Consider the following 23,552-nt stretch of genomic DNA (forward strand, 5'->3'; position numbering starts at 1 on the left):
TCTTGTCTTGTGTTGGCTCTGGGACATTGTAAGCTCAGCTTTGAGTTATTTATTTTATTTTAACACCATTCTAGACCTTCCCGCTTAACTTGCAAGACTCACAACTTGAGTTCAGCTCTTTCATGGCGTGTCCCAGCTATAATCTGGACTCAAGTATTGTTTATGGATTTCTTAACTTGTTTCTCATTCTCCATCACGTGCCTGATGGTAATAGGGGAACTAGTTTGCTATGTAGAGTCTTAATATTTCCCTGATCACAGGCAGGTCAGTGACACAAACATCTAAGGGCTTTGAATATGTTCCCTTTTTATTGACATGAATCATTGTCAAGGACACCTGTTTTCAGCTTGCTCTGTACCTTGAACTTCTACTGAGGTCCTCAGAAGTACCAGAAAGTAAAGCTTCCCACCTGCAGCAAGTCAGGAAGTCATATACTTTTATCCCTGAACTCCCGTTTGTCTTCTTTCCCACTGACGGGCAATATTTTAAATACAACTCTCTGCACACACCTAGAAAAATATATAAGAGGTACTGGCAGGGAGGAGAACATCAATAATGAGATTCATTTTTATTTTATAGTTGAATCTGCTGGGTTTGTTTCACTTTGTTTCCTCTTATCTCCATTTATTTTTCTAGCACGTTTGCTTTTCCTGTTGACATATTTTCTTGATTCATATTCATTAATCCTTTGTCGTTTCCCTGTTACATTCATCTCCATTTTCTCTCTGTTTGTCCTCCTCTCTTTCCCCCTCTTATTATGTTGCTTTAGTTAAATCCTCTGTTTCCCATCCTTCGTGAGGCCCCAGCCACTCTTTGCTGTGATCAAACGCCTCGACGGCGCTTCCTGCGGGGCTGAGGAGGGGCCCCCGTGCGTGTCCCTCCCTCGCTCAGCGATGCCGGCACTCGCAGGCGGTGACAAAAGCCAGCTCAGCGGTGGGGAAACACAAACACTTCTGGCAGGGAGGAGAGGGGCTGCCACTCTGATTGATCTGCTGGTGGGATCCGAGGGGAGGGATGGAGCTGTCCAAGTGTTAAGAGTCTTCACTTGCAGCACAAGATGACAGACTTAAGACAAGCCCTAAGGAGCGTGTCTTTGAAATTTAATAACATAAGAAGGAAAATATTCCACACTTCACTAGCAAACCTAATGCTAAACAGTGAAAGCATTATGAAGCACTTCTTTTTATATTTTGTTTTGGTTTTTTTAAGCAAAAGGAAGAGAGCTGGTTTATGAAAGTTGATTAAGAATGTGGTTTCCACACTGCTTCATTTTAGAAAATCATGCTGATGGCTGATGTATGTTTTCCGGCACATTATAACTTTTGAAGTGTATTAATTTTCCCTGCTGGGGAAAATGTCGTTCAAGAAGACTGGGGGAGGAGGGAGGGGGCCTGACATCCTTATTATGCTGTCACATAAAGACTACTCTTCAGACTCTTCAAGGTCTGTGTCTCTGGAAGAGTGACAGCCTAATAGGTTCTATTCTTAAATTCTAAGTATCCTTGATAGTGCACCAAGCAATTTATCTTTAAAATAAAAAGTGAAAAAAGTTCTGCTGATACATAGTTGCCAACAGTCACTGGGAAATAGCTGAATAAAATTGAATTCCTCCTATCTTGCAAAAATATAAACACAGAGTATTGACGTGCTTGTCTCTGAGCACCTGTATCTTCACAGTATAGGACCAGATGTAATTACCAACTTACTATGAATTTCATTCCCATCACAGGATCTGGAGTTGGGAATATCATATGCTCCCAAGCCTGCAAGCAACTCTGCAGTGTTTCCAATGGGAATAATGACTTGATGACATGATCCATTGTGGCATGAAATAAGTTCACAGTGTTTCTTGTGCCTGGGTGAAGCACAAACATGATTTAATAACACAGAAATAAATCAAATACAAAACATGTATTTATTCTCCTTCAGGTCTCTAAGATCAGAAATCTGGAGCTTAACAGTAGTGGAAACAGAGAGAGATGACTTTCAGGACTCGATGATCCTGGTATTTTGCCTCTGATAATTTTTGAATCCAGCCAGAGGTGAGAATGCAGTGAAGGATTCTAGGTGTGCATTTCAAAGAGTAACAGATAAGATGCATAAGCGTATAAGAAGCAAAAGCTTTGACAGTGCAGGGAATTTGCCTGAACAGTTCAGCCAGTCAGTGAATTACCTGTTCCTGCTAAATGAGTAACTCTTACTTAAAAACATCCAGGTTGTCCCCAGACTGTGCAAACTGGGAAGTGGAAATGCAGCTCATCGAGTTCAGCCACGTACAAACAGGATGAGAAAAACCTTTGTTCTGTAAGCAAGCTGGGTGTGCTCACAACATTGTCTTAGCTTTGTTTTGTCTTAAAATCACAGAGTAGATGGGAGGGAAATGGGAATGTTGAATCGTGAAGTGATGGCAAGAACATTTGGCAAACCATTCATGGTTCATCTCAGGGTATTGTTGTGCTTACCTGGGAAGCCTTTTTTCCTAACTCTCTTCTAATTCTGCTTAGCTACTTTTCTAATGCCTAGTATCTATCAGCAGAAATGCAGTTTCTCATTCCACTCCAGAAATCTCAGGCAGTGGGAATTATCCATCACCTCTGGAGGATTTCCAGCCCCCCATCCCCCGTGGGTGATTCCAGCTGACTGTCATTTTGGATCTTTCTTCTATCTTTCTTCTTTCTTTCCCTGTGACATTCCAGCTGTGTGAAGAGCTAGCACTTGTTCATCTTTGCTCCTGGAATCAAAACCTCTGTACTAGCCAGGTAATAGTTTTGCATTCTGGCAGAACCAGCAGTCTCTGGGCACATAGATGTCTTCTGGGATGATTTTCGTCACATTGCCTTTCTCCTACATCCAGCCAGCCACTCCTGTTGGCTGCACCCCCTCTGCAGTACTCTGTGCCTCACAGCTACCTCTAAGTGCTGTCCCATCTCATCTTAACCCATATTAAATGCTTATTATAGACTTCTCTCTTTTTTTATTTTTTTGTGTATTTGCTTAATTCTTTTTTACACTGTTTGGTATCAACAGTTTCCATAGCCACAGTGTTGTGGGACATCCACCAAGATGCCCCTGGTTTTATCCAGTGTGGGATTTCTGCCCTCACATCCTGGCCACTCTAGTTGCTGTTAGCAGCCTAGCTCCCTTGTAGCCTCAAATGACTTAACCAAGGTTTATTTTATTTTTTTACTATGCCCCGTATTTTTTTCTTTCACAAGTGAAAGAACAAGTCCAGATAAAACCAGGTTAATTTGAAATGATTTCAGGTTTCTATGCTTGCCTTTGCTATGAAATCACAGTGAGCTCAAGTTTAAGGAACAATCATTAGTACACATGAACAAATCTCTACTCAGACTGGATTTCTTTTAACTGTTGTCATATTTCAAACTTAGGCTAGGCTTTTAAACAATGAAAAATCAGCTCTCCAGATAAATCTGACTTTGAAATAGGGAAGCTTCTCTCTTTCCATAGGGTGGATTAGCAAGATACAGCTAATATCAATAAATAATATAAAACCACTGGGGCCATAATCTGTTTTCAGACCACCTAAAGCTTGCAGCTTGAAGATAGCAAAAAGGGGACATTGTTTTACCTGGGATACAGGTGAAGAACTTCAGTTGAGCACGTGTTGATTTATAATACACTTGGAGAGGCAGTCAGTACAATACCTCAGCAAGGGAATTATACTTCTTCTTTGGCAAGCTTTTCATCTGCCATATAGAATTATATTCATTTTCATTTAATAATTAACCCAAACAGTACAAGTTACTAATGAAATTAAGATTGGAATACAGTTGTGCAGAAGACAAACAGGTATATGAATTGCATATACAGGCAGTGGAGGATGCTACTAATCTGTGATATACCCGGGCCTTTCAGTGGAATTAAAGTCTTTCTGCACACATCCTATTGAGGCAGCTGGAGTGATGGGAACTGATCCATGTAGCACAAAGAGAATTTCAAAAGGAGATGTTCTGGGAAACAGACTCAGGTTCTAATCCTGAATGTGCCATTGACTTCTTCTGTCTGTGCAGATCGAATACTCAACCATTTTCGCTGACTTAAGTATTTAAATTATTGATATTCAGTATTAAGGGGAAATGTGATTTTAATTTTTAAGTAGAATCTCTCTTTAGCATCCAAAACAATGAAGTTCTATCTGTGTGGGCTTCTCTTTTCTTTCTTCCCGATTTCTTTAATTTGGAGAGGATTCTACACTTTTGTCTAAAACTTTAGACTTAAGGATTCCGGATTTCCCTAAAAGTATCAGTGTATCTCATACAGGCCAGAGATGCCTGTGGCAGCTTTGCAATGTTGTGCTTGGTTACAGATGCTGTTTCTTCCTCTTGCATCTCAGTTTCTAAATTCCACAAAAAAGGTTCCTGGAAAGGCCTTCTCAGTATTGCTGCTGCACACAACCACCTCAGCAGCCCAGACTGCAAACGAAGGGAGGAGTATGGGCAGGACAGCGAGCGCTGTGGTGGGTGTGTGTGAGCCAGCATGTTCCCAACAACTTCCTGAATTTCATTAGCAAATTAAATCCTGTTGCATTAAATAATTAAGGGGATTAACTGATGCCCTCCCCAGTTGTTCAGTCACCTCCACATGAGAGTGTTCTACTAGAGTCCTGGAACTGTTGTATCTCTGGGATGTGCAATGGATTCATAAGTTAATGCACTCTTCCCATAATTGCTTTTTAATACAGTGGATTAGAAGATTATCTTTAAATTAAACTGTATTTCGAACAATAAAAAGAATAACATGAATTATATGTTAATCAGTAGATTCTAAGAGTTAAAAGATTTTCTCATACTAGTTATTACTAGTCATGTCTTTAAGACTCAGATTTAATCAGTAATTTACCCATGATTTATTGTGAGCCAAAAAAAGATTTGTAAGAAACAAAATATTCCACCAGCAGTGATAGAGAAACAGATAATATCAAATTATTTCTAGTCATTATCATCTGTCAGCTGGAATTCTCATCCTTATTGTCCCAGACATACTAACTCAGGAACAGCTGCAGTAAATACAGAAACTTTCTGAGAAAGCATCGCTTGTGCAATGGCATTGGGGCAGTTCTTAGTGCACCAGGGGTGTTATCCAGAAACAGAACTGAGGGCTGGATGCCAGTTCACAATTTGCTTTCAAGCAGAAGCTGAGACTTTGGTGCCCTAAGTCATTGTGAACGCCTGAGTCGTATTCGTATAATGAGGATGTAGTGAAGGTAAAAGGGGTGGGACAGTTGCTGCCTATAGAGGTGTGGTCTTGATTTTGGGGAAAACCAAGAATGAACAGGTTGATACAATATGAGGCATTTTTCTCCTCTCTCTTGCCTTCTTGAATTATTGCTGACATATTTCTGTGTTCTACCTCTTAAGTCATCTGCTGTGTCCGGGCCTCTTCAGGTTTCTGAATTTGCTGTAAGTCCCATGGAAGGCTGTTTTCCCAACAGCCAGAACCAAAAGCATGAGGAACGTTAAAAAGCAAAGTGCCTTTGCTGAAGCAGAAGGAACTCTGCTGAACAGCTTTGTGATTGAGGAAATTTGACATCAGAGGTTTTCATCGGTCTTGTTCAAGTCTTCTGTGTTTTTGAAGAAAGTGTCAAAAAGTTATTTGAGTTGTGGAACTGTTGGGTGCAAAACCTACTGGGTGACTCAGGGAAATGAGCCATGGAAAGCTAAACAGGTGGAATGAAGGGGGGAAAACAACTAAAGGAATGAGATGGCTTTGGAGAAAGAAGTTTGAATTGGTGCAGCTGGGGAGGGGAGGCCATCGAGAGGGGTACGGGGAGAAGTTAAATGCGATTCACTAGAGATGTCGGGAAAGAAGTGGTGACATTGTTTATGTCTGGGATGTTTGGATGGAAGGAACTGAAGCTGAAACTGAGGCTCTTGACCTGTTTATTGCTCATAAAGAATAAGGGAGTCTGGAGAAGGCTCCATTACAAGCTCTTTGGATTATAAGATTGAGGCAGACCATAAGCCTCGGTTGGAGAGAGTTTTCATTATGAGTTTTCCCAAAGAGTATTTCATCTGAGCTCTGCTTTCATCACACTCCTTGATTTTACAAGCAAAAATGAGAACAAAGACACAAACCCTTTAAAATTGAGCTCATCAGCCCACATTTCAGTGTTAGCAGTATTTGCATCTGCTACTGCATTTATATCTGAAGTTAAAATCTTGGCCCTTAGCCTGTGAGCAGCAGTTTATGACCATCCTGGATACAGTTCAGAGCTATGCTAAGTGGTTCCATTTGAAAGACATTTTTCAATTACAGAAAAACAATTTTGGGAAGAGGTTCTGTTCAGAAGTACTTGTTGAAATTCCATTTATGCAGCCTGGCGTGGTTGCTTTGGTGATGCTGCTAAAGCTCTTGTGAAACCAAACCAACTTCCTGGCAAATGTATCAGTACTGCATAAGGAAATCAGGAGCTGAATCTGAATCAAACATATATATATATATATATAAATGTAAATACACAAAACCCACAAATAAATGTACATAATACAAATAAATATACAAATATAAAAATATACATATTTATATGGGACTTGGAGAGAGTTTGGATATGAAAGTAGAACCTGGTTTTTCCTTTCAGTAGTGCTGCAAACAGAACCTTGATCCTGAGCATCTCAAACTTTTGAGAAAATCTAGAACTAGATGTGAGCCTCATTTAAAACAAATATAATTTAATGGAGCTACATCAGTTTGCAGCTTCTACTCGAAGGCTTCAAAGGTTTTCCCAATGTGGAGGAACACAACCTAACCCACAGCTTCCTTCTACATAAAATAGGATCCTGGGATTCTGCCCTAAGATCATCCCTCATTGTTTACCTGAGAAGAATGTTTGGAGGCTTTGTGTACAGACAAAGGAGAAAGACAAAGGCTGAGGTTTCTCTGGTGAGAGGTGGCTGATAACCCTGTATAGCCAAAGCTTTTCTTGGGCAGGTGCTGGGTCTGTGCTGGCCCCAAACACGTGACACTGCAAGAGTAAGACTTGTGTTCTAACAGTGAAAATTGTGCATTGGAATAGCTCAGGTTAGTTCCTATAATTTCTCATAGGACTATGTCAGTACAGTATTAATAAGCAACTTCCTAATTAAGAATAATACAGAAAGCATTTAAAATTTGCACGGAGGAATGGAATTTGTAAGTGGTTTTCTGTACCGTCATTTTTTGTCCTCTCAGAATAGTCATTTAGGTGATTTAGTAATCCATGAGTTACAGGAGCCTGGTTGCATTGATATGCTGGTTAGAAAGCTAGATGACAAAGGTTTCATTTACAAATTATCAGAAGAATATGTAACTAACAAAACCAAAAAAAATGCAAACCAATGGTTCAAGTTGGAAATGTGACAGGAAAGGAGCAGGTGTGGGGCTGGGTCCCTGAAGGATGGGGGGTACCTGGAAACTGTGGCTTGCAACGGGACCACTTTAGGCATAGGTGACAAAATGAAGAATAAGGAGTGTGGAGTAAAGAACTGGACTGATGTAGAAGAGGAAGAGGATGTAGAAGAACCAGGATAGGCTGAGAACAAATCTGCAGGTAGATGTAGAGCTTCAGTACAAGAAGAAGGAAAATTATTGCTGGAGAAGGAAAACAACTATTAGGGAACATCGTACATTTCCAAAGAAAGCAAGAACACTGAGGTATTCATGAGCTTTTTTCGAGTAAACCAGGAGGAGACAGGAAGGTTGCAGAAAATTACCTATTTAGGTATGAAAGATATGCATTGGGATTTGCATTCAGTTCTTCTCAGATCTTACAAGCTAGAATTACCTCCTATCACCGTGAGTTTGCCAAAATATAAAAGTGATGACAAAAGATAATACAATGGTGGAGGAGACTGCAGTCTTCCCTCTTCTGGGGACCATGACAGCCTAAATATTAGCTGAAGTCATCCAGCAAATGAAAGGTGGATGCCTCTATTTGACAGGGTTGCTCTGGAAACCTGGATTTAAATGAAAATAATTTAAACTACCCATGCTTATGCAGCCCTAGGAAAGGGATGGATCAGACTTACAAAGCCCTGTCTCCATAATTTTTGTGTGTAACTGGCTCTATGAGCACAGAAGAGAGCAACCAACATCTCTAAGCAAATTGTAGTATTGCAAATGGCAAGTTCAAGGAAATGGAACACAGTTCAGGGAACATTTTATATCTTAATCTAATATATGAGAAACTACTTGGGTCTAGAAGGGCATTTTAATTTTGGAAGCTGTTACTCGTTGTGGACTTAGGCTCGAAAGAGCAGCTGGTCTGCAGGGTCTGAAACAAACTCAGTCAGACCTGACCTGTGCTGGCTTCTCAGGTGAGGGATGAATAATCCATAAAGAATTAAAAGTATTTTCTGGCTGTGAATAAAAGCAGCAATGTACCAGTCAGTCCAGGACAGTGAGTGAAAAACAATTCATATCTTTCAGACACTGAAAGCACAGGAGTCAAGAGCGTTAACCCCGCTGAAAACCTTGGCAGGGAGCTCTGCAAGGAGCTGCCTTCAAGGTACCATAAATCTGCAGAGCCTCTAATGTATCCCACAATTACCTCTGTTGTTTATTTAACTATCACTTAGCTGTAGTATTACAAGATATTTCGTGTATACCTGGAACCATCAGAGCTATATTAACTCAGGATTCCTTTTAAATGCTCTGCAGCTACGTCCCATTACCTCCCCATAGATTTTTATTGGATGCTATCCAGAGGTTCAGTGTCATAAGTGCCATTGTGACAGACACAGCATTCCCTGCAGGGAGCACTGGCAGCCAGGCCACATTCCCTGACCGTGTTCAGCCTTCCCCTGAGGAGAGGGGAGAGCACTTTGGCAGCGGCAGGCGCGGGGCGGCCCCAGAGGGTGACACTGAGTTACCTCCCTGGTTCAGCTGATGTGCACACAGAGCCAGATCTGCTGATGACTTACAGCAGGAACTAGGTGATCTTTGAGGTCCCTTCCAGCCCAAACCATTCCATGATGATTTATGATTTTTTAATAATGCCCAGAGGCACCACTGGACAAGCTGTAAGAGTTACCACCCAGTTGGCCTAAAGAGATTTGCTGGACAAAGCAGTGATGTGGGTTTCTATTGCAGTGGGGAGCTGAGACCCGGGGAAATGAACGGAACTGTGCTGGCAGGGAGCAAGGATGTTATTGGAACTGATCTCCAAACTCATCCTACCTCTGCCTCAGCCACAGCTCTGTTGATTCTCTGCTAATGCACTTGTGGGGTGTTCATGGATTTGTGCATATAAAAGTTATTAGGTTCCTGCAGCAAATGTTCTTTGGCAATTAAAGCACTAAAGACCTAAATTTTTGTTCTCTTCGCTGTGAACAGAAACTCTTGGACCATCAATACAGTCACTTAAACCTACATAAAAATCCACCTATGGTGGCTTACCTGACTCATACCACCTGGAAGTATGTGCTTTGCTTATCACACTCTTTGTTCTTGGAAAGGGGTTTCCTAAAGCCATAGACCGTGTGGCTTCTGTGGCACCGTGTCACACTGTGTGATCCATTTGACTGTTAGTAGTAGCAGAGACTGCTATACCTCAGGGCAGCACCCTGATCTGGGGGCTATAAAATCTTTTCTAACAGCTTTGAATTTATTTTTTTTTTAATCCGAGTGTAATGCTTGAACACGAGAGATTAAAAAATGCCAGTTCCAGGATAACTGTTGGTCCAGGAACTAGTTTGTTCCCTCTCAGTGGGGGACAACAGCAAAGCAGGAGCAGGATTACAGATGCTCTCCTCCCTGTGAGAACATGAGCATTTAAAGGCCAGGGACTGTTCTGGTCTGATTTACTCTTGTTCTTCTCTCAGTTTCATTTTAATAGTGAATCAAAGAAGTTTTGTATTAAAGAAAACTTACTGCCCACTGAGCTCATCTGCTCCATGAGTACACCTAGAGACAAAAGGGTCCTGGCACAGAGAGGTTTATTTTAAGCAGCTGAGTTTCACCTACGCCTGTCACTGAGTAATTGTTACACCTACTACAGCTCCTTTCTCCAAAAAAAAAAAATAAAATAAAATAAAGAAGTCACAGAAGAAAGTTTAAAAAACACTATATAAGCTTTGTAAAACATAAAGGCTTCATTTTACAAATAGCACTCCATGGGTAAGTGAGCCAGCTAACCTCTTCGATAGATTTATGCCAGCAGCATTTTCTAGCATGGGACTCCAAGGACACAGAAGTCAGGATTTCACAGTAGTATGAGGCTAATGATTAAAGTATGTGTGATGGTAGGCACAGTAACAGCCCTGAACGGGGAAGCACCCGCCTTTCTCTTAGGTGTTCTGACAGCCTGATATTAAAGACCTGCAAGTGTCAGAAGATGTAGGAAATCAACTGGCCTCTTTGACAGATTTTACAGCAGAGTGTTTGTGCTGTCAAGGCAGTGAATATGACAACCCAAGGAATGACAGTAATAGGAATGCTTAGTTAAGGGAACAAGTTGAACAGAGATGCCACTGTTGACAATAACATGCTCATGTTAAAGGCAGCCTCTTTGAGCTTTTACTTTGAGAAGATTTTATTAAGCCCAGTTTTCTGCTTGTCTTGTTTTGTTTTCAGAGTCTTCCTGTGCGTGTGTCTGCCTGTTTTTACTACCATGGTAAAATACTATTTAGTTGTAATGTGGAAGAAAGATAAAAGTCATTCTGCAATGCTCTGTTTCACTTATATTATTGCCATAGTGTAGAAAACATCTGAAAGCTGCATTGATTAAACAACCTCTAATTTTTTTATCCTGGGAAGTTTATAAACAGACAAAAATAAAAAAAAACTTAAGAGTTGTGAGAGCTGATATTTGAGATTTGGCTACCTAAAAATGAGATAACTTGTTCAAGGGAGTCATGGAGTGAATGGAAAGTGGGGACCTGCAAGGCATATTTTATCCCACTCATCTCTTTCCAGTCACCACAGAAAATGCCCAAACAGCTGCAATAGATGGGGCACAACAAAGTCAGGAGGGTAACCTCAGGCTAAGCTGGAGGCACACACAGCACAAGCCACCTTTCCCAGCTTTCCCAGCCACCTCAGCGGGGCTTTAACCAGCCCCACATCAGCCTCCCTCTCCAGGAAGCATTGGGTAGTGAAGGACTTGACAGAAAACAGAATCCACATTACATTAGATCAGCCTCTAAGCTTGAAATAATAATGATAACAACAACAGATCTTTAAGGAAAAAACAGAAGTGTTTCCTGATCTTATTTGCTAGGAAAGACAGATGAGTGTAAAAAACATTCAGAATCCGTGGTGTTTACCCAGAGGTTCTGCTCTGGGCTCATAAGGGCACCAAACCTCTCTTTCAGAGGTAAACCTCTCATGTTCAGAGGTAAAACACTTAAACAGAACATTTTGAGGTAAAGCAAAATACATGTTACTTTTCCTCAAAAGTGCTTTTTCTCTGAAGTAGTACTTTTTATGATTCCTGCTTGAACTCTGGAAGTAAACTGAAGTTTGGCTTCTAGGTCTGTGTAGGCAAACCCTTTGTCTGTATCCACCTCCATCTCTGGCTTTGATCACTAGCAGTGGTTATTAGCTGTGGCATAAGAACTGGCTCTGAGGGTCAAGAGATTTCTATAAGAAAAGAAAGTGCTAATTACAGTCCATTTCAATAAGCTTAGAAATATAGCAGAGACAAGTCCATTATCTCAGAGTTAATAGGGTTACAAAATGTTGACGATGCACACGATCTGCTTTGCTATCAAACGCTACTGAAATTATGGATTGTTGCCTCAGCATGAGAGTTGCACCAAAGGATTAACACTTGGGTTTAATAGAGGTCATTGCCTATGTAAGTCTGACTTTTGGTGGTATTTAAGCACCTGGAGATGGATGCAGGTGCCTAGTTACATTTTCAGAAGCTCTGGTTTACACATCTGCCAGCAGTGCAAATGAGGGAATTGCCTTTGAAAATTTCTTTGAGGTGCCTGTTTGCAAGTTTTGGGGGGGATTTTTTCTCACCCTGCCTCAGCTGACTGAGAATGAGCTGTGCAGGGTCCCTCTGTCAGCACCGAGCCCCTCTCCTGGGATCACTGTCTCAGAGACGCAGGTGAGTTCCCCTGGAAAGGGAGTTTTTCTCACTTGGAGCTGCAGAAGGAGCCCAGATGAACTCACCGCTCAGCTCGCTTTCCGCTGTGGGATGGCAAGGTTAGATGAGATGAATCCCACTCCCTGTCAAAAAGCGATTACACATCTGGTCATTCCTTTGGAGTTAATGGAAAGGATGATGCATATGCTGTCCAAGGGAAAAATAAATCACTGTTCACATCCTGGTCTCATCTTCTGTAACACAAGCATATCCATCTTATCGTTTGAGAGAGGAAGGAGGATCAGGGAGGCTTTAACTGAATGACTGCAGGCATCTGAAATTAGGGAGTGAGGAAAGGAGAAGGAACAGAGTGTTCATACAAAGGTTATCTGAATGCTTTTAAAACAGTGTTTCCATTAGTCAGAGATATGTTCCTGCATACCTGGAATTTTTCTTTTTTTTATACACTGCTCAACTTCACTGAATTCTTAAAAGTGAGACATCCTGATGCCTAAAATACATACAGCTGCAGTCAAGGAGGAAGTTCAGCGGAAAGCACCCAAATCTGTATTCAGGGACCTCACTTGTAGCAGAAACTAGAATAATTTTCAATTTGTGGTGACAGCAGTTTTGCTGTGACTTAATTTTTCTAAGTTATCCCATCAGTAAGTTTTATTTTTCTTAATGAAAATTTTTATTTAACATAAGCGTAGCTGTTGAAACACCCAAGAAAACAGCTAATGTGTTAAGGAGATAATATTGCATGTACTACTGCACTTGATATGCTACTTCCAATATGTAAGTTTAACAGAAGAGAAAAACTTGTTCTTCAGAACAAGATTTTAATGTGAACTTTAACCATGCTCTGGAGCATTTACCATCACATAAAAAGTCATTCAGAAAGTTTCCTTGCAAGCAGAGCTTCAGCTTGGCAACCTCTGCAGATAATTTTATGGTGATTTATTCTTTTTTGAAGAGCATCAGGTGATACTGATCTTTACTCTTTTACTCCATTGCTTTCTTAAAATGTGACATTTTTGTCATGTTGTTGCCCTGGGCAGCACAAGCACAACTACAGCAACACCATTACTGATGTCACCTCAGGAGTTTCTCAGCCAGCAAGTTATTGCTGTGCCGGGCTCCAGGCAGCTCCCCAGTGACACAGTGTCACTCACACCTTCCCTGTTAGTGGGCATACAAAACCCAAATGCTGACTTTTGGGATGTTTGATTTCGGAACAGCGCAGTGGGACTGAGGTCCCACACGTTGTAGCAATCCAAGGATTTCTACCAGAATGTCTTGGTCCTCATCTGGTTTTTAATTCAAGGTAGATTGACTTGGAAACATAGACCTACATGTGTGCCCACATACAGATATTCTAGGTAACTCTGAAAACTAGACAAATGCCTTCCTATTATATGCAGAAAATATTCTTCTTTGGTAGCAATTTTCATAAAAAAAATCCAGTCCTTGACAGAAGAAGTTTCCCTTTTATTCCCAATATATTATTTGTAATATATTCTGAATATATATTTAAGCATGCGTCATTAAGACATTCAGAAAGGTTTTGACATCTTGAAGCCGCTGCTCCAAAAGTTTCTGCTTTAATACTTTCTGCTTTGTTTTGAAACTACTTTAAAAATCCAAAATGCTACCAAAAGACCAACTAAAATGTAATATAAACAAGCTCAAGTCCAGCTGAAAGGGAGCTTCACACTAATGGTCTGGGTCTAGAAATCCTTATAAAAGGGCTTTAAGTTTTTTTATATAAAGGATTTTCTTCTATCAGATAAATGCTTTCTTTGCTCTGAGTAACTTTCTGGTGATTTCTTGCTTGAAAAAGGATTTGTTGAGTTCTGAGATCTGTTTAAGCTCCAGGAATAATGCCCCTTCATCTAGGTCACATTTTCCACACAGTAAGAACTTAAGAGAAGTGCTCTTTTTCCATTGCTCAAACATTACCCACACCTTTACCCTTTTGAGGGAAATGTGTAAGGCCACATCCTGCTGCACACTCATTTATCATCCAGGCTAAATCTCTCCGTGCAGATTTTTAAAGATGCGAATTGAATTTCTGTTAACACATTGCCTGGGTAATCCGAGATTTTCTGTGTCCCAGGGGAATCACTTTCCACCTTTGTAAATGTCTATTGAATAGTCTGTCTAAGAAACTTCTCTGCACTTACTTTCCCGTTATTACCTCCTTCTAGTACTTGGGTCTAGGAAACCTGCACCCAATGTTCCTACTCAGCCTAAAAAGCTGCCTTTCTCTTTAAGAGGTCTGCCTGTTAGTGTACTGCTAAAAGACAAGCAAAAGGGAATTTGCTCATTTTAAGACCTGGTGCTGTAACTTGTTAGTGCAATAATGGATGTGTTTGTGATGCCCTGATCCTGCCGTCATCTAAGCACATGATTGCACTGAATTGAGTGACTTCACACACATAAGCTGAGTCACAAGTGAGATGAGCTAATTTTCCCTAATATACTTCACCAAATCTATGTCTATTTAAATACTTCTAAAGTCACTAGAGAGAATGACAAAAGGATTTTATTTTGGTACCGGTATATTAAACACCTGTATCAGCAGATTCTTGGACTGCTTCTGTCTTTCCCAGTTTGCCTTTTGGTCTCCATTACTGAGCATATTTAGTGAACTGCTGCAAGTAAATTACAACCTGCTCAAGATTATTCTTCTACACCCTTTCCCATGGAAGATCTAAATAAACATAGTGTGAAGGCAAAGGGAGGAGGGGATCACCATAATCTCCAGGAGAGGAATATTTAGGAGGTTTTACTCACATTTGAGAATGGAGGACTTACAGCAATGTCAAAAAAGTGCATTCCTAAGCAAAAGGTAGTGTATGAGAAATAGTCACTATATCAGTAAAGCAACTCAGTGCTTTCCTTCCATGTGCCAGGTGAGGATCCAAGCCCACCAGTTCACATTTCTCCCCAGCACAGGAGCTGGAGGTCCCACAGCCCCGCGCTGTGTCCAGGCTGGGGCTGCACCAGGACAGTCGTGCTGCTCTTGGTGTGCTCTGTGCACCTCAACAGCCTTGGTATAGGGGGGGTCCTGGCACCTCTACACGGTGCAGTGCATGGGCAAAACTCCAAATCCAAGTCCTCTCCTGCTGCCATAACACAGCAGGCAGTGTGATCATGGCTATTTAAGTTTATAATTGTCTGTAGCCTTGTCCAGTCTGATCTATCTGCTGTATTCCTTGTTGTGGTTGGGTGTTTTTTCATTATACTGCGGGTTATTCAAGGCAGGAACTGGGGGTTTTTTTGCCTTTTACACCTCCCCTGAGAGGTGCCCCGTTCCTAGGAGACTTGGGGTTGAGTGATCATTATGATGATGCAAATGGTGTAGCTCCAATAATGAGAAAAGATCTTAATTCAGAGGGAATGGAATCCATTAGGGCTGTGCAATTTATAACCTTATCAGAGGAAGAGGCATTACTTTTTAAAAGGGAACACAAAAGAAAATATGTTTGATACAAGGTGTTGTGTAATGAATTAGTAACCTTTGGTAAGTAAGGTTCAAAAAATAGCCGTCTCTTAAAATAAATTCCACTGACTAACAGTTATGGGCCAAAACTAAGCTAAGTTACATTCTAACTATTCTTGAACAGAGTTTAAAAGTTCTGAGTAATGACATTGGTTGAACTATTAATGTAAATCCTTAAAATATAAGTAGTTTCTTGATACTTTCCACTTTGGGGCATCTTCGGGAAAAAAACCCTACACAACAAAACCAGATGCTGCTCTACATTCATAGGAGAAATCAATGGATGGGATCAATATTCCCTCCACGGGTAATAAATGCTGAGAAGCATTTCTGTCTATCTAAATTGATCCTAGAGAATTCTTTAAATTGGTTCTGATGTGTATAAAAACCATTTCCCTATTGATCAAAGCTTTTCTTGCTTTCTTTCTTTGATATGTTATTTCATCTCTGCCATCAGGAATGGTCTCAAGCTTCTCTATGCAGTTATGATAAACAGAATCTCTTAAATCCACACAAGGTTATATTTTTAATGAAACAAGAAGTAACTGGGTTTGTCTATGAAGATGAATGCCTTGGTTACAGTTAGGCAGTGCAAGTATTTTTTAAACTGGGAAAGTTACCACATCTGAATTATTTGAAAGGAAGTCTAAAGGAGCTGCTGTACTTTTATCAGAAGGAACTGTCCAATTCCTACACCTCGACTGATCCATTTGCTCTGCCACTAAGAGCTGCTGGGACAGAGAGGAGAGTTTTCAATCTGTCACTGTCCTTGTTCTGCTCTGTGTGTGAGCAGAAGAGCTCACATTGTTTGCTGAGACTTTGGAAAAAAATTAGTTGGAGCTGGCAAACAGTGCTAGTTATCAGTATGAATGTCTCAGCTACAGGCAGCTGTGGAGTTTGTGACTTTCGTTACAATACTATTTTATTAACATTTAAGATGCTAGACTATTTTAGAAACATTAAGTACTTGTCTGCTAAAACAGGAACGTTCAGAATATTAGATAATGGAATGTTACATAATTTGTAAATTAATTTGCCTGAAGAATAGTTTAGTGCTTCAATGTGTCTATAAGGCACTTGCCAGTGAGGAGTGGTGGTGGTGGTCTGTTCCAAAGATGACACTGTTTGCAGCTGTTTGAACATGTAAAGCAGTGCTTAGTGTGGTCTTGGCAAGGTCTCACTCAAAATTCATTGTACAAAAAAGACAATAATCACGGCTGTAATTTCTGTTAGGCTCTTACGAAATATAAATTGTCAAACTGTCTTTTGACAAGTACAGGTTTTGTTCCCTCTACCCCAAGTAATTTGGAGCCATCAACCCAGCAAATTAATCTTGTCTAGTTCTGTCTTCTGAAGAAATGCAGTAACAAATTAGATTGCTTCAACACACCAGCGCTATTTTAAATTTATTCACCAGTTCATATTAGGAGGTGGATTTCATACTGTATTCACAGGAGTGGCTTTGGTTCATTTGGATTTGCACAGCAGCACAGGTATGCAAAGTTCCTTGCAGATAAGAAAAAGCATGCTGCTTACTTATATCTAACACAACTGAGCTTCACTGAATGCAGTAACTTTGCTTTTAAGCTCACGTGTTTAGGTCAGTGTGGAGACTCCAGTAAAATTACTTCTTTTTTTCTTTTTTTTTCTTTTGCCAGATTCCTGCTTCTGATACTTTATGGTTATGGCCTTGCTCAAGCCCATAACGTTATGTGTCTTTGGAGAATTTACAGGGATGGATTTCCATAAAAAGATAATTAATTACCCCATTCTCCAAAGTTGGATACACATCTTAAAAGTAAAAACAAACAAACAAACAAAACACCACAAAAAAAAAAATCCCAACAACCAACCAAACAAAAAACCCACACTAAAATGTTAGTATCTCTTCTGAGGTACTAAATGATTTTTAGGGTCCAGTTCTGCTCTGAGAACAATGTAGGAGTATGGTTTGAGTAGCTGGGATCGTTCACCTAGAAGGGAGTTAGTGATTTTTATTGTTTTAAATACAAATGTATTTCAGCCCAAACAACAGCACTGCATTTGTAATTAATCAATGCCTAAACCCAAGAGTGTTGCCAGTCTGGAAATGGCAGCCTGGTGAGGCAGCACATGAGACCAGGAACAGAGCTCTTCCCTGTAGGACACTGGGAAGCCTCCAGCAGCAGCTTAGTCCATTCTGGGAAGAGACAGGGAGCAGAAGGGCACTGATTCCTCACAGACAAGTCAGTCCAAGGAGAAAGGTGGAGGGTTCAGAGACTCCATGTCTCACACAGTGCTGCTCCTGACAGCTCCTGTGGCTGCCTCCCAGCTCCCACAGACAGGATTCAGAGGAGCATTTTCACAAAAACCCTGTTTCACCATCACCAGGGGGGAAGTTGGGGCCTGGCTCAGCTCCACATTTCTCTGTGGGTCCCCAGGGAGTGAAACAGCAGCGGTATCGTGGGCTCACTGTGAAGCCTGAGGCTTGCACATGGAGAATTTTAGTGCACAAATAGGGCTTTTTCTGGGCTAAGCTGTCATCCCTCTTAATGATTCCTTGCACAGAAGTTGTTTGTACTCTTAATTGCCTTTGCTATCTTTCTTTACCTTTTCTAACTCAGTGCATCCTTTTTGAAGCAAGTGGCCAGATGGTCAGAGCTTATGTTATTCCAAGGACATAATAGGGGTACATCAGAAAAATTAGTACCTGTGTTCTAGCAATGGGCAACAGCAAATCAGCTGTAATTGGTACAAAGGCTGCTACTGTAGGCTCTCTTTGTCGTGGCAATGTGCTTTGTCATCACTCCTGTCTCCCAGGTTGAGGAAGGCTGAGTTCAGGACTGGCCAGAGCAAAGCATGGGTTTAGCTCCCCATGTTGCCCATGTGGGAGGTGTATCAGCAGATCCAGAGCAGCTTCTTCATGAGCTGGAGACCTGGAGGCTGTGAGATCTACAGGTCAGAAGCTTTGGAGGCTTTGTATCTTCTAAGCAGAAACTGTCCATCTCAATTCAAATCAGCCTAACTGCTGAGTTCAGTGAGTTTGCACAAACCAGCCCCACCTGACAGCTGGGTCAAAGGTATGAGGAAAAATTTATCTTCAGGCTTTTATATTCCTGTGAGTGTTATATCAAAGTGCCTTTGTTAGTGACAAGTAAGTATCCTTCATTAAAAAAGAGCTTTGCATGACAATTATGTAGTAGTTTTTGTTTGCTTTCCTAATTGGAGAACATTTTGAAAGAGCAATAAAACACAATTTGTTCCCTCTGAAACATCTCCTTTTGGAAGGAAGGAGGGAGTAAATTTACATTATAATGAGCAAATTGTTATGAGCCTGTAGATCAGGGTTGACATAAAGGGTGACGGAAATGAGATGTTCTCATTTTTGTGCATTCCCCTCCCCTTTTGCTTGCATTTGCCTGTGGATCCTGCTGCTACTGAGCAAGGAAGTAGCTGTACTCGTGGTCAATGGTAGCAACAAATCACAACTGAGGGAACAAAAATTCACATTAAAAAAGTCATTCTTCACCAGGGCTGCCTTGTGCATCTCAATCCTTTCCCCAGCGAGTACTCGCCATGGAGATAGGTGCAGGTTACTACTGCACCTTCTAGCCAGTTGTTTTTTACTGTCTCTGTGTTTTCCCATTGGTTTTGTCCATTCCCAGTACCGTCAGAATACTGGTGGGATGCGAGTGCTATTGTTTGGCTTCAGGCATATGACTTATCTAGAAAGAATTCAGAAAAATGCAGGGTTGGGGTCTGCTCCTGCCCTGCTGCCAACCCCGGGGGGTGACTGAGAAGCCTAAGCTGTTGTCTTAGTTGTCACTCTGTCCTGCCCTTACTTTCTGGAAGGGAACTGCAGCTGTCCAAATCTTTTCTCCTTCCTGTCCCTCTCTTTTTGTGACAAGTGGGTTCGTTACTTGTTTGAGCAGCTGAGAGTGACGTTAACCCCCTGCCCAGCTGTTGCGGTGTCAGGGCTCCAGGTGAAATGGCATTTGTTTGGCTCCTAGAGAAGTCATCCAGCGATTGCCTGGAGAGTCTGGCTGCAAGTGAAATCCATATGCAATGCTTCTGTCAGCAAAGACTTGCTGGAGGAGAGTTTATAATAAATATTCACATCTGCTGCTTTGGACACTCTAATCCATCCTACAGATCTTTGCTGTGTCAGGCTTTGTTCTAGCTGAAGAAGTCGGGTAGTTACAAAGGTTTGCAAATAGGGCATATTTATCATGGTTAGCTCTACTTCCTAGTTCCCGTTCTTGCACACATATCCATGACCACACCAAGCATAATTTGTGGTTAAATAATCCCGGTGCGTTTTTAAGGTGTTTTAGGCTACGTGTTTCCTTGATAAATGGAGAAATGAAGCCATCAGATCTTCATGGGCAGAGCAGAGAACATCATTGTTATGACTTAGTTTGAATGGAGGGACAGGATATTCCCTGGATAAACTGTTCATCACACAGGCACACCCAAGGCCCTATGGTTCCCATATTGTTAAAACTGGGACAGATTCCTCCATACTCACTTCTGTTGGGCAGTATGTTCCCATTGGCCACTTGGTGAATAACCTGAGTGACTGAAAATAGCAAAATATCTCCTGTTTTTCATAATCTTCCCCAAAATGATGACCTTGGTGCCAGACTGACTTTGTCAGTGTCCATATTAATTATTCTTCTGTTGGTGCTGTCTGCTTTCAGAGAGCAAATCTCGATACATAAAAAACTGTAATCATTTGGAGGGTATATTGAACTTGCTCCTAATAGAAAAAGGTGTTTGACCAAGATCATGGTTGGCAGTAGAGTGATCCTGTTGTTGGTAGGGCCACATCAGCTTTAAAATGAGTGTATTGATCTCCCTTTTTTTTTTCGTTTGGTACGTGAAACTCATGATTATTATAGTTCATTTTTAAAGGAGAGAATCTATATCTGGGGGCTGGGTAAGTAAGAGGTGCTTCAAAATATCACTTACCAGCTGTTACCTCTGCTTTTATTTAAGGATGAAGATAATAAACTTATAAACAAATTCTGCTTCTTTAAGAGTGATGAAAACTGAGTTTGGTTCGTAAATAAACACATGGAAACTAGGAACTCCTTAGAACCTTTTTTAGGTTTTCTTTTATTTTTTTCCTATGGTTAGACCCAATTTGATACTAACAATGTAATTATCATCAGGTTTTTCGGTAAGGATATAAGGGAGAAAGACCCTTAGTTCAGTTAGAACCTGACCTGGAAATTCAGCTGAAAATTCGCATCTTCATGTCTTACAGTGGTACAAGAAAAGCAGCATTAAAAGCATGTCTGATGTTGATACCTCCAGGTATCAGAAGAGCATCTACTTCTCTGGTGCTCAGTCTGTGTGTCAGAATCTGGGCTTGAATAACTGTGTCCAAATACAAGTAAAACAGCCGTGCTCCTAATGAGGAGAACACCGGGGTCTCCAGATTCGCTTTATCGCTGCAAAATCCAATCTCACTGTTATTGATCCGTCCAACAGGAGTACACATGGGGGGGGGGGGGGGGGGTTGTCTTAAAAAAACCACGACCTCAGAACTTGAGCGCCGCTCTCTTGTGCGGCCTTTGCCAACCTCGATGCCTTTGCTCTGCCTTGCAGGTGGCGTGGTGGCCCTGGGCAGCAGCGACGGCTCGGTGCGGGTGCTGCGGCGGGACGCGGGGCAGCTCTCGGCGCTGCGGGGCCCGGGCGGTGCCGTGCGCTGCCTGCGCTTCCACGGCCCGCGGCTCCTGCTGTCCGCGGGCGCCGACGGCAGGCTCTGCCTCTGGACGTGAGCGCCTCCCTCGCTCGGCGCTGCGGGAGAAGGCCGGGGCAGCACCGCGCTGCGGGCTCGCAGGCTCATCGTTAATGCCTGCGCCCAAACGGAGCATTATTCGGCGTTTTATCCAAATAAACCCCCCCAGTTTCTCCGTCCTTCTGTTGGCCCCGCGTTTTTCCCCAACGCCAAGAGTCTCTCCTTCGGTGGTTTCTGGAGAAACAGCTTTACAATGACGCCTAATGACAGCGCAGCCGAATTGCAAGGAGATTGATTTTTAATGTAGCACAGCACGAGACACGGGAGCCGAGGCGCCCCTTCCCCAGCGCAGCCGCCTGTGGGAAGATGAGGCGAAGTTTCCATAACGCGGCCATTGGGGATGTTTTCCCGGGCACCGCCGGGGCAGCGGCATGAGCCGGAGCTGGGGATCGCGGAGGGGCTGAGGGGAGACCGCCTGAGGGGAGCCGGGCTGAGGGGAGTCCCAGCCGGCGGATCTGAGGGGAGTCAGTGGATCTGAGGGGAGCCGACGGGCCTGGGGGAACCCGCCTGAAGGGAGCCCCAGCCGGCGGCGGTGAGGGGGGAGCCGGTGGATCTTGGGGGCTTCGGGCTAAGGGGAGCCCGGCTGAGGGGAGCCCGAGGCGGCGGGTCTGAGGGAAGCCACTGGATCTGAGGGGGGAGCCGAGAGCCGTCGCCCCAGCTGGCGGCGGGCGGGGCAGCGGCCGGGGCGGGGGCGCCCCGCCCCTGCATTATTTTGGGGGGTTTTTTTGTTCCCTGCTCTTCCCTCTTTCTTCTCCCCCCTCCCCCCCCAAAAGAAAAAATTAATTGTAATAAGAGCGGGCAGGGAGCTGCGCGGCGCGGGCATGCCCGGCCCCCGGCCCGGGGAGTCCCCGGAGGGGAGCGGGGGCTGCCCGCCCGCCGGGCGCGGGGCTCCTCCGCCCGCCCTCCCCCGCCTGCCTCCCGCCTAACCCGCGCTCGCTCCCCCCCTTCCCCCGCCGTGGCAAAGCTGGAGCCGCAGGAGATCCGCCGGGCACAGGGAGGGGACAGAGATGGGTTGTTTTCTCACACCCCCCCCGCCCCGAGACCTGAGGAGATGCAGCCCAAGTTCGCCGCGATGACTCTGCTGCTGGCACCGGGGATTCTCCGCGGCATCCCAGCCTCCGGACCGCCTGAATCCTGCTCCCTCTGAATCCTCGGCGCCGGGTTAAAGCTTAATTCTCATGTTGTGGTTGCTGGGCTGCCGCGCTCCCCTGTCTTGCGATGGGAGGTGGAGGAAAAGGGATTGTCCGTGAGTCAACACCGAAAACGTGATTAGGAGGAACTGCTTTCACTAATCTGTTTCTAACCTTTCAGTCCTTGTTGGCCTGTGACCCCTCTCAGCTTTCAGATCGAGCCTGATTAGGTAAGTGTGAATTATTCACTTGGGGTGAGGGAAGGCGGATGGAAATGTTTTACTCAGATTTACCCACGATAATGACCTCTCTAATGATGAGAAATGATGAGAAAGTTCAAGCTGTAAACTAATTCTGAGCTGAGCAGCATTTGTTTACTTGTTGAAATCTGTCCGTGCAAGACGTCTGCAGTCTGTCTGATTTCCAAGATCGCTTGTGAGTTGCTATGGGACATCTCGGCTGTTGTAGCAAAATACAGTACTCTTATTTATGATCTGTGGAGAACTTTTACATGTGTATATATATATATATTTTAGAGAGCTTCTTCATCAAACTCGAACAAATTCTCTCGATTGTTTCACATTTCCTCAGATATTAATTACTTCATTTGCTTGATTTTTTTTCCCCCTTAAAATGCCCACAGATCTGCAATGTTGCAACCTACCTGTAGCATTTAGGTGGGGAGATTCTCTGCTCTGTAGATATGTAAAGCAGCCGTATCTGCAGGAATCACTTGATTTCCAAACAGCATGTTACAATAGATATTGCTGATAGGAGTAACAACGGGGTGCATAGTCCTTGTGATGGAAACGCAGCTAGTACTTCAATTAAGAAGATATCTTTTGAATTTGATAAAGCTTGTGTAATATCCGGTGTCTCCCTCTGTTGTGGCTTTGGAAAAACTGCTTTGTCAACAGGATCCCTTAGCTGCTTCTCTAGGATTAAAGCTTTCTTCTTCTGCTGCTGCTTTTTTGCATCAATTAAGGGAGAATTAATTGCTGAACATCTGCAGTCCACCAAAAATCCCAGCACATAGGGAATATCTCTCCGAGGGGTGGGGGGCAGTCCGTGTTTGCCTGTGTGTGCAGGTTAATGCAT

The 23,552-nt window shown here is 42.8% G+C and overlaps 1 protein-coding gene across 3 annotated transcripts in view; it reads left to right on the forward strand.

Moving 5' to 3' along the window:
• The window catches only part of SPAG16 (sperm associated antigen 16), a 379,115-nt gene that overhangs the window by 354,190 nt on the left and 1,373 nt on the right, over window positions 1–23,552 (forward strand). Inside the window, exon 17 of one of the 3 annotated variants that reach the window (XM_027636865.1) lies at window positions 21,132–21,160. The exons of 1 other annotated variant lie outside the window; for it this stretch is intronic. Coding sequence is in view for 1 of the 2 variants with exons in the window: in XM_027636864.1 (XP_027492665.1) it covers window positions 21,132–21,304 (173 nt within the window). In the remaining variant the exon portion in view is untranslated. Of the gene's footprint in view, window positions 1–21,131; window positions 21,444–23,552 lie in introns of those variants that run through there. One more of the 3 variants, XM_027636864.1, reaches the window with a different exon arrangement.

Source organism: Corapipo altera, unplaced genomic scaffold, assembly GCF_003945725.1.
Source record: "Corapipo altera isolate COAL_440 unplaced genomic scaffold, ASM394572v1 45, whole genome shotgun sequence".
Lineage (NCBI taxonomy): Eukaryota > Metazoa > Chordata > Aves > Passeriformes > Pipridae > Corapipo > Corapipo altera.